Below are 12,116 nucleotides of genomic sequence, written 5' to 3' on the forward strand. Positions count from 1 at the left end.
TGAAACCTTTTTGAAACAATTGTTAGAAAATATTATTAAATAATATTTAGGCTTAGCAATTTTAGAACGAGCCAATTAAATTATAACGGACCGAAACATCGCTGATTAAAATTTGTTTTAATTAAAACTATTTCAGTAATCCGAATTCATAATGTAAGATTTTTTTTTTGTAAAAAAAAAAGATATTTAAATTTTAAAATAAAGAGAATTACACGAGATAAAATAATAAATTATTATATTATTTTCAATATAATTTAAGATCAAACAAATTATAAAGAGCGAATTTTATTATTTTTGACGCCGACGTTAAAATATTGACGCTAATTTATTAATATATTATATCGATGACCTAAATTCAATGAAAATCAATGGACTGTTTAAAATTTTACAGCCGGTTACACATAATTTCCTGTCAAATTCAATACGCGCAACTTTTTAGTTTCATCAATTGATTGTTATGTAGCTCTTTTTAGTTTTTTAAGGAGGTTTAATATGATTTTTATAGTTATATGCTAACTCTATCGCACTAGGGAGCTCTCCGTATAACTTCTCTTTCCCTCCGCGACCATGGAGTCTATACTTGCGTGGCGGGAAGGTCAAGCGCAAACCTGACCTTACTTGTGAAACCTCGCCCGGGTGAATTCCCATCCAGCGAGGAAATTGAAAGACATAAGGCCTTGGACGAACCTTCCTCACCACTTTCGGACAGGTAATTGAAATTTAGATTGACATTTTAAATGCAAACTGCTTGTTTATTTGTGGTCTGTATTTATTGATTGAAAATAAAAATGTACTTAAGACATAACTATATAATATAGTTAATTCCTACAATATTTTCAACACAATGACATTACGAGTAATGGCAAATATTTAAAATGTCTATAAAACAGTATCAGATTAAGTAAATATTAGATTATAATACATAACCTGATTATGTTTATAGAGCGGATGGTAGATATCGAGCGATGGTAGGTGGTCGATCTGACGATCAGTCCCATGAACAGCGACCACCAGACCAGAAGAAGAATTACAAGAGTCGACAGAAAGGTTTGAATGTTTCTTTATAAAATTCACATTAAAATAAATTATTTTAAAATCGTTTACGTTATATTGAGTCTATAAAATAAGTTGTTTGATTTAAATATTAAAATTTTCCATGTAAATAAATATAGTTAATAAGTTTGTTTGTGAAATATATTTGATGTAACGTGAGAGCTTATTTCCTCAGTTCTAATGATATAACACTGTACTGTAACTGTACAGTTATCGCACTTATATTATGCATGGGTGTATACGACGTATGGATGTTTGTTTATCTTTAACTCAAAAACTACATGATGGATTTTGACGAAACTTTACAGTGTTGTAGTTTAAAGATCAAAATGAGATATAGGTAATATTTAATTCCGAAATTCCGTGAAAACACAAGATCCCCGCATAGCAATTTTATGCTGTATGAAGTCACGTGACACAGACTTATCAGATCAGATAATCATTTTAAAGCAAAATAATTCCCAACATCTTTTTGACATGTCCTTGTCTTTGTTAATAACAGGCAAAATTGACAAAGTACGTGACGCGTTATATGGAAGTGCAACAACGAAAGCCTCACCAAGTTACTCTCAAGCAAGAGATATTTACGATGAAAATGAGGTAAGTCATAAAGAACCACCTCTTTGATCACAGTGGAGATTCCTTGTTAATTATTTTGGTTCATTATCGTCTGGATAAACAAGTTGATGAGAAATGATGAATAAGTTCCTAAATCTGAGGTAGGTTAATGACATATGTATATATGATAAACTTAATTCGTTCTCACAATGATATTGTTCGGTTAAGTCTTTTTTACATTTAAATAAAATGAAGATATCTAAAAAAATATGATAATCGAAAATCAGATAAAATCTTAATATTATAAAAACCAAAAGAGAAAGAGTCCGGAAATATAAAAGCCGTATTGGCACATATTTATAATCTGTGTCAACTAGCAACAAACCCTAGCCGCCATAACCGTCCAAGTCATGAAACAGTACGTCCTGTTATATCGGTAATAACTGTATGTTAAGTTGAAATGAAAAATATAAATCTCTTTTACGACCAAAGAATATAAAACGCGATACTGTTCATTGTAGTCTTTTAAAATTTACATTTCGTCGCACATATAAGGATATTAGAATATTAGAAATTACATTGGGTATGTTCAACAGCATTGAAAACTTATTGCAGATTTAAAAAGATATGTAAATTTCTGAAACCTTGTGCCGAGGCAGTATTGAAGTGTTTAAAATCAATGGCATTTCAATATAATATAAGAATATTATTTAAAAAAAATGTGACTATTTTGGAATAATAATTCACATATAAAAAATATAGTGATAAAAATATTTTTTGATAGTACATATGTATACATGTATCCAATAAAGTGATATATAAATTTGATGGTTTATTTTATTGTTAGATATAAAACTAATGCCATCATAATAACACTTAAGCTAGACATAACTGATATAACCTTCAGAAGTACGTGCTCCTTCCAACGACCTTGACGTCTCCTTTAAATCCTCACTAGTATATATACACATTCAATAATAATTTTATTACAGCCACAACGACTGTCATAAACCTTACTGCGCCCATTTTATTGTTGAACTTGGCTGGATTGCTTCAGATAAAACGGTCGTACCTTGCTTTTAGATTTCTTACTGTGCGCCTTATACATACTTTATGGCCCTTTTGTGACGTTGATTTTATTTTAGTAACATAATTAATGTGTTTTTGTTCATACATAACCAACGTATAATAAAGATTTACTGACGACCAATACAATGACTTCTGCAATGAAGTAAATATCTAAAGTTAGATTGCGAGTATGAAAAACATTTGTAAGGTGAATATTTTCTGTTCCGATCTTGTTTGCGGAGATGAAAACTGTGAAAAAATTACCTTTGTTACTAAATCAAGTGGAATCCTTGGTTGTAATCATCAAAAATTTAAATTATTTTAAGCAGTCTTAATCCAATTATATTTTAATTCCTAACTTACTAAACTTTTAAATTACTGATACTGTCAAGTGGAAAACAACTTATAATTTGGAAGATTATTTTATACAAAACCGCAAGCGAAATGTATTATATTTAAAAATCTCATTCATATTTTATCGAAATTATAAATTCCGAAGTTCTTAACAAGATAATAAATGCAAATTAAGTTATCTCGGTAAAATCTAGTTCCTTGAGCTAATTGTGCCGTGGCCTCACTAATATCTGGGCTAATAGCGGTCGTTTTGTCTCCCAGGTGATTAGCTAGACCTTATAACGTATTCCTCCAGACATGTTTTATTTTGAAAAAACAACATTCCATCAATAGCTACAATTTTTTACTCTCATTTTCTTAAATCGGTAACCTTGATGCCTTATTGCCAATTAAATTTCGTAAAAATTATGACAATCTCACAATAAAGTCAGAATATTAATGATAACCGAATTTTTTTCAAATTTTTGAGTGACCTTCATTATATTTATTATATCTTCTTAATGTGAAATTTATTTCACACGTCCCCCTATTAAAAATATATAGTACTGTTGGATCTTAATTTCACGTCTTTTTCCGTGTTTTCGGACAAGAGCACTCAAAAGTTCCTGAAATCGCTCAACGTTATCATTCCGAACTTTTCGAGTTGCATTGTTTTATTTCCCGTTCAAGTTTTGAAATTTTGAAGACGGACGAATTGTTATGAGAATAATGTTTTTTTTTTTATGCTTTTTAATCTGGGCACTAAACATGATATTAAATTTGATAATATAAAATAAGGTTTCGTGCTACACATGGCTGATAATAAAATCAATTTTTTTTTTTAATAAATTTTTACGATCATAAGCGAAAACTTTCTAAAATAAAATTCAACATAAGTATGCAACGTTTAATTTTATTTCAAATATTATTCACAAAATCAGATTTTAAAAATATTGCATATCTAAGTTGGAATAACGAAAATATTTTTATATAAATAATATCACTGGTACATCCAATTGTCAATTAGCTTGATTGATTTGAATATCTAACAAAACACTGTTTAAAAATAAAGAGCCTACAATTTTCTCCGAGTTCGCCTTTCCATACTTACCCACCATTTAATTGGTAATAAATATATATTATTTACTTGAAAATTCTTCCACGCCGCTTTGGATATTAAAGAAGAGTGCTGTATCATCTCAGATGCTCCCGCCGAAAAGTAACGGCGCCTCTCGTCTATTACCATGTCTGCACTATCTTGTTATGCAGCTTCAGGTGAGCAGCTTCCAAAATAGAGCATGGGGTAGATGATAAAACATACATCCATCATTGGAACACTCTCGTAGAATCGACCTTCAACGAATGTAACTTATTTTTTGTGGGACATCACTGGTTTTCCTTTTGCGCATGGTTTTTTTGGCTTTGTTTCTTCCAGAGATTCTTTAGGTTCCTTCTATACTGCGGAGGTCATCATGATATTATTTTATTTTCGTTAGTATTTTAAATTTCCACTCATCGATCCATCGGGTTAAACCATTTTTCAGATAACCCCATTATGTTTGTGTGGTTTTTAATTTCTATGATATTTCGATTCTAACAAACGTTCCTAACTTTTATCTAAGAACATTTTTAATTGATATGTTCAGAGGTTTTGGAATTTTCAGACAACCGGAAATTCGAGGGGTCAAAGGATGGTTGATCCCATCATCATGTACCAGAATTACGGATCACCAACACAGGCGGAGGTCGTTAACCTTCAGGACAAACAAATCGTTTTCCCTTACGACGATGACTCGGACATCATAATAGTTAACGAAGATTACAACAAGAAAACATTTGAAAGTACTGATAAATCTGACTTGATTGAAACGACTACAACATTAGAACCGCAAAAGTAAGTTATTTTTTCTTTATAATATAGTTTGAACACGTTTTAGAAATAAATGATTATATAATAAAAAAATATATAAGCTTAAACTGACATACAACTTTATTCTCAAGCATAAAAGACCTTGAAAGATAAATAACATAGAAAATTGTGAGTAATTAAACAAATACGGCTGGTACAGTTTCTTTAATTCATAATATTCTTTAGGATAACCGCAACCGATGTACATGAATATATTTGGACCACAACATTGTGGTCGACTTGTTCCGCTCCGTGTGGACAAAGTGGACATCAGATAAGAGGTGCTATTTGTCAAGTGAGTAAGAAAAACAATTCAATCATATCCAAGGACAAATGAAACTAATAATTTAGGATTAATAAACGGAAAATAATAGTTTACGATTACTACGCGTATTTTATTATTTTCGAAAACTACATAATCCCTACGTTTCGGTTACATTGCAGCAACCGTGGTCATGGGTACACACAACGCGTCCGCCCGTGATCACGTTTGCTGCAAAGTAACCAATACGTCTTGAGTATGTAATTTTCAAAAATAATAAAATACGCGTAGCAATCCGAAAGTATTAGTTTCATTTAAATGAATACTCGTGAAAGTCTTATCATTAGATCTCATTATATCCAAGGACACTTCAACCGACCGCCACTTCTAATCGATATGCATTAATTAAACATGATCTCATCGATTAAGTCCTTAGCCCAATATGATTATCATTTCTTTTAGTTAAAGGAATTTGTTTTCGTAAAAGCGGTCTTTATAACTTTAGGGAAAAAAAACTGAATAAATTTTATATATTCGTTCGTGATTCGTCCATTTCGTTATTCAAAGCTGATCTGAGTTCGCATTTAATGAATTGAAATTTCCATCTCAAGAAACTCGGTGGAACTGTTTAAAGTAAAAGCTAGAAAAAAACTAAACTAAACTTTTCCAATATTACATGAATATGAAAAATTTATTCCACGCTAAATCTTTTAAGACTGGTTTTGATACATAAACAGTATTTTGATGTAATATTCGGCATTTCAAATAAAACTCATAAATTAAGTCAAAATCTATATTTTACAAATAATATATACATTTTTGATATCAGTCGATTGCTCACACACTAGTATTATATGTAAAAATCCATAAATAAAATGATGGTCCTATCATAACATAGCGTTTTGCTCACAAACTAATATTAAAATTACATTAATATATCATATATTATTTTTAACACAGCACTGTGTGAACAAATTACACGCAAGCGAGAACTATTCCGCATTAAACTTTTCATTAAAAAACGCGTTTATAAATATGTAATAGATACATTTCTTTGATTATTAATTGACATAAATACAGTATTAATCTAATTCTTAAATAATAATTCAAAAAGAATTTTTATATGGGAAAAATTCATACAACAGAGGTGGATTCAAATCTGTGGTTACAAGAATATGTCGATACAGTTTCTATACCAATTAAGCCATCGTTCCCTACCTCGTGTCGGTGAACTAAACAGACAATACATTTTGTATTATCCAGCATAAAGTCCAGAATACTACAACATCGGTAGTGACAGATGAGTGTATATCACGTGGACTAACTGCGCCTTCAGTGATGCGTAATTGTGAGACTGATGGATGCGCAACTTGGAAGGCAGGCGACTGGTCTCCACCGAGATGCCTTCTCAGTGGAACAGGTGAGTTAAGATCTAAAAAAGCTACGCTACATATAAAAAAAATTACTGCATGTAATTTTAAATATTCTCCCATTTATCCATGAAAAACAATCTGTATCCTTATTGTCAAGAAGAAGTAGGAAAGAATAATGAAAATTCTTTTCTTTTTCTTTCTATTCTTATTCTCATAGTCCTAATTACGTTATTTGACTAGATACACATTTCAGTACATTCATAAATGGATAACATAAATAAAAAAAAATTCTACAAATGTTATAACTATAATCGATTTCTATTGATTATATTTTGTACTTCGTTTAAATGAAAATGTAACATTTAAAACAAGTAATATAATTTTTAATTACACTAATGCTCTATCGTTATAAAATATATTTTGTTACTAAGCATAGAGTAACACAATGGTCGCTCAAACTTCACACAATTACAATTCATATCTTTCATCGGAAAACTGTTATTACCTAATTACGAATTTCCCCGCACCAAATACTGAATTAATTCCAATCGTGATACTGTCATATCACGTTTTTCGTTTTCTAGTGATGGAAATCAATTTGTATAGCACTTGTTTTATTACACAAATAAAATTTAAAGTTAAAAAAATCACATACAATTAAAATTAAAATGAAAAAAATCAGACGCGTGCTAAACACATCATGTTTTATTGGTCTGTAATCTATGTATTGCGTGTTTGCTATCAAAATAAATTAATACATAATTCAAATGGGAAAATTTTATTTTGTAATGATATGTTTGCTTTGATTTATTTATTAGTCAAAGAATGCTTGAAATAATGTGTTTTTAATAGGATAGCTGATAGTCCATCGAACAATTTCAATAACATAATGAAAGCATCTCACGAACAAACAAATTGAAGTTAAATCTATTTATATTTTATGTATTAAATGATTTAAATCAAATATAAAAAAAAAGTTTCAGCAACGCTATAAGGAACCGCGAGATACTTAAAGATTATTTAATCGCATCTGTCAGAGCACTGATCGATTCAAACGTAAAAAATATATATATTGAAATAAATTATTATCAAATAATTAATATTTCATGAAGCCCATACTAACAACTTTTTCCAAAATAATACCCCTACTATGAACTACAAATATAGGTGAATAAATGTCGAGTAAGATTCACTTTAATGTATTCAGGTCCAATTACTCCATCAAATATTTGACAGTTTTGAGAATTAATAAAATTTATTTAATTTATTTATAAACAACAGTTTTATTTGAATTTATCGAACAAAAGACGCGGAGCCAAACGACAGCGATCAATCAATTTCGTAAATGTATTGAAACCTTAATAAATATTTCTACTTATATTTAATTTCTATTTATACTTATTTCTAGCTATTATTGTATATTCAAATAATATGACTAAATCTACGTCTGTTTAATTTGAAGTTTTACTTCAACAATCTAAAGTTTATTTTTATCCGGTCAAACCTTTCTCTGTACTATTTCTGTCTTAAAAATAACAGACCTGTTTATTTTCCCAGCCTGTAAAAATAGTCTCAAGTAGAATATTTTTTTCTATATTTAAGTACAATATTGTCAGCGGTGAATAAAAAAATTAAGTGACCTTAAAACCGCGCCATTATATTATATATCTAAGTTTTATATTACATTTATACAATAAATTTTGATTATATTTCTCTAACGAGAATTATTCAATGATAAACAATATAATATATACGAGTATTTCGTAATCAAACTAACAGTAAATTCAATTAATTTAGTAATATTATTCTTAGCTATAATCCGTCGTCGAGTCGAATGTGTGAGCGATAACGGTACGCTAGTCTCAGACTCGGCGTGTGTATACAGCGAGCGACCCGAGCATTTGCGTCGCGTACAACCTTGTAGAGCAGTCTGGTCTGTGGGTCCCTGGAGCAAGGTAATATATTCAAGACCAACAAATCTACATTTTCACCTCGTCTGTTAGAGACAATACATGTTGAAAAATAATCGAAACGTAACATGAAATGTGAAATAATAAAATACACAACTAAATTAGAAAAAAACATAATTTTATTAAAATGCGTGCTCACAAATGTAAAATGTGTTAAGACTAACAATTTGAATATAAATTATCTTTCCCAGAACTTTTGATTTCTGGGCCACGATGTTATAAACTAATTAAGAATCTCTAAGTAGAGTAAATTCATTTTAGAATATACTTAATACTTTAACAAGACTTATCTCGGACATCGTTGTAGTCTCCTCTAGCTTGAAACAAAGGTCCGCAACAAACTATTTCAGATTTGTTTCAGAACACATTGCCTGTTACATGTCCACGTTGAACATCTTCTTATACTTTACTAGCTTCAGTATCTTTCAAGCTTATTGTTGTTTAGTGCAAAGGCCCTTGTGGTGAGAGCAAACAGCACCGCGTGCTGCGCTGCGTGTGGCGAGCACCCTCCATACAAGGAAATACACGCACGAGAAGAGAAAGACCTGCCGCCGCCTGTGTACAAGAACGGCCTCCAGTTGCAAGGGATTGTAAGCAGAGTAACTGTGTCAGGGGTGAGTCTTGAGTATTATGTATATGTACGTATATAATAAGTTCAAGAATAGGAAATAAAATAAAAATGTTAATGAGCAAGTTATTGCACGTTTTATATTACAGCATATATGAAAGTTGCTTTATTCTAACATATATCCAATGTTCAAATTCAATTGGGACTAGATGCTGTTTGCAGAGACACCTCACGTTTCTGTGAGAACGTCCGCGCCATGAATATGTGCGCGCTCCAGCGCTACCAGAGGCAGTGCTGCAAGACCTGCGAGGATTAAATTTGCAGAGCGTTCCACGAAATTCTGGAATGTTCCGGAAAAATTCTAGAAAGTTCGAGAGTATTTTAAATCGTTGTCAGAGCATTTATTTAAATGTTGGTACGGTGTAATGTCGATGAAATTGTGTTTTATTCTATAGGCTATTAAAAATTGGTTTTCATATCAAATTCTTGGCTGTTTTGTCTGGATGTTATTAAATGTTGCAACTTGATGGTCTTAGAAGAATTATTCAGAAATATTTCTGATAGCTTTGCTATATGAAGCTCTGCTGGGTTATTTTTATTCTATTAACATAATATTTTTTTTTTATGTTACATAAGTTTTGGAACTGATAGATTTAGTAAACTAACTTCAGCACGTTGCCTAGTCGTTATTTCACTTAGTATTTAGACGACACGATAACGATACGACATTCTGATCGTTTGTTATAAAAGCTTTTAAATACATCGGATGTCATGTAGGAAAAAATCTTTTACAGATAATATTTTGCATTTTAAATTTAAAGACACCTCATACTATTATATATTGTCTTAAATTATAATTTACTTCTTTCCATTAATTTTTATTATGGTAATGATTATTTTTATTTTATTATAAAAATATATATATTGAAAGATGTAAATTAATAAAAAATTATAGAATAAATTTATTTAAATATAACAAAATATTTAGTAAAAATGTTTTGTACTATAGATGTAAATAAATAGGCATAATTACTACGCTTAATATTATATGCACAATATAGCTACGCAATGAGTGTATAGACGTTAGCGAAATTTGCCAAAATTGTGTACACTGGCGTAAAAAAGTGTTACGTGAGAAATTAGTAAAATCACTATTTATTATGACGAGATGACAAAAGTGTCGTCTCAGCTTTAAGACATGTAAAATAATCTATAAAAGGTATACTAAAAACATTCTTGATTATTGGAAGCAATACTATATCGCTTAAATGTATATAAAATAGTTTAATTGTGTGCTCGTTATCCACAACATTGAATGTGGTTAGTTCGACCATTATAGAAAATTTTATTCATCTCTATCATTAATGTTTGTCAATTCTAGGTTTTTCATACATTGGATAATATGTGAAGTAAATCCTGGGCGACTTAAGTTATAACAGTGGCTTGAAGATCTTAACATAATATAAGTGAACTTTCATATCGATATAACTGCCATACGATTGATACTTGTGTCGCTGTTTGTACTTTACTGCCTGAGAAGCCAAAAAGCGTTGTATTGGAAAATGAATCTTATGTTCAGAGCAAAGGACTCATTCTCGTTTGTTTCTTACAAGCTTTGATTAATACGTTGCTCATTCTCAAATAGTAATTGCGACCTATAATGCTTTCTGAGATTTGTATTTCAATACAACCTCCCCTTTCAATCTTCAATATTTTTTAATATCCTTAAACTAAGACCGATATTGTACATTGTAACAAAAAATTTCAAATATAAAATATATTATACGACTAAGTTACTGAACATCTTTGTTTTATTCATATGCCTTTAGTAACTAATGAAGAACAAAAACACAAACATACAAACAAATCATCAGTGCTCGTGATCTATATATTCAGCTTCGAGTAATACAGTATTGATTGTGAGATTAGTTCATTATTTTATACACTATATAGTTAGTATAAAATTATATATTAAAAATAAATTTTTTCTATATAAATTTCACTTTTATTTAATTCAATTTAATCAATTTCTTTTGCTACATTAAAGTTGTAGAGATTGTCAAATCGTAAATTTAACAGAGGCTGGTTTCTTTCAGAACTGAACATTGAGTTTTAAAATATTGTAAGCAAAATGCAAATTAAACAACGTTTTATAAGAAACTGTTATAAAATTTGTTAAAATCACCAGATATTTTTTAATCGTCCTTATAAAAACTAAGGCACATCCGATAGATTTTGAAATACATTATGAAAAATTCTAAAATTATTAAAAACATTCAAAATGTAATTTCCTAAACCCTCATACACGTACATCAATTGGCTCGCCTCTCCAATATGGGCATTGATTGGACTGCAAAACTGATAGAATTATTAATTTACTACACTGGTGTGTAAAATTTTTTTGTGATCTAAAATTTGCGTTTTTTTCAGAAGACAACTTGTTTTGATCACTTAATTTTATACATACGAATAAGGACAGTGCAGTAACTCAAACTAATGTTAAAAGAAAATGAAAAACGTTTTCGACCAGAGAATTATAAATAGAATATTTATTTATGCTAAATCTTTATTACAATATTAAACAAATTCGTAACTGATTTGTAACAACTTTTCATTAATGTATACAAATTGAACTATTATGTATCAGAAAATCTTAAAATATCGCTTTTATAAGAAATCTAATATCTTTTCTCGAGATACGCTGAGTTATTAAATTTATTTTTAATTAACAAAAACTTCTTTAAAGAAAAACCTCCTCTTTTCTATAATAAGATCTACAATTTTCAAAGTCAATAATAACATGTAAATATATTTATTTTGGGTAACTACTGAATTTATTTTCGGTAACTACTGAATTTTTTGTGAATAGTATATATATTTTTTTTATTTTATTCGTAAAAAAAACATCTCACAAACATAAATACTAATGAAGATAAAAAAAATATATATATTAATAATATTCGAACAGTTAAAAAGTAAATACTAATGAATGAAAAGCTCTAAACACTACGTAGGCCGTGTG

The 12,116-nt window shown here is 29.6% G+C and overlaps 1 protein-coding gene across 7 annotated transcripts in view; it reads left to right on the forward strand.

Annotated features, from left to right (window-relative positions):
- The window catches only part of LOC116773705 (protein madd-4), a 197,792-nt gene extending 186,897 nt beyond the window's left edge, over positions 1-10,895 (forward strand). For 4 of the 7 annotated variants that reach the window (XM_061528818.1, XM_061528820.1, XM_061528819.1 and 1 more), the window contains 10 exons: positions 531-709; positions 944-1,047; positions 1,556-1,653; positions 4,195-4,287; positions 4,659-4,906; positions 5,108-5,216; positions 6,447-6,603; positions 8,369-8,511; positions 8,972-9,140; positions 9,304-10,895. In XM_061528818.1, coding sequence (XP_061384802.1) covers positions 531-709; positions 944-1,047; positions 1,556-1,653; positions 4,195-4,287; positions 4,659-4,906; positions 5,108-5,216; positions 6,447-6,603; positions 8,369-8,511; positions 8,972-9,140; positions 9,304-9,410 — 1,407 coding nt within the window. In that variant the 3' untranslated portion in view covers positions 9,411-10,895. The remainder of the gene's footprint in view (positions 1-530; positions 710-943; positions 1,048-1,555; positions 1,654-4,194; positions 4,288-4,658; positions 4,907-5,107; positions 5,217-6,446; positions 6,604-8,368; positions 8,512-8,971; positions 9,141-9,303) is intronic. The other 3 variants (XM_061528822.1, XM_061528821.1, XM_061528823.1) reach the window with 3 other exon arrangements.
- The last annotated feature ends 1,221 nt before the right edge of the window (positions 10,896-12,116 follow it).

Source organism: Danaus plexippus, assembly GCF_018135715.1.
Source record: "Danaus plexippus chromosome 22 unlocalized genomic scaffold, MEX_DaPlex mxdp_33, whole genome shotgun sequence".
Lineage (NCBI taxonomy): Eukaryota > Metazoa > Arthropoda > Insecta > Lepidoptera > Nymphalidae > Danaus > Danaus plexippus.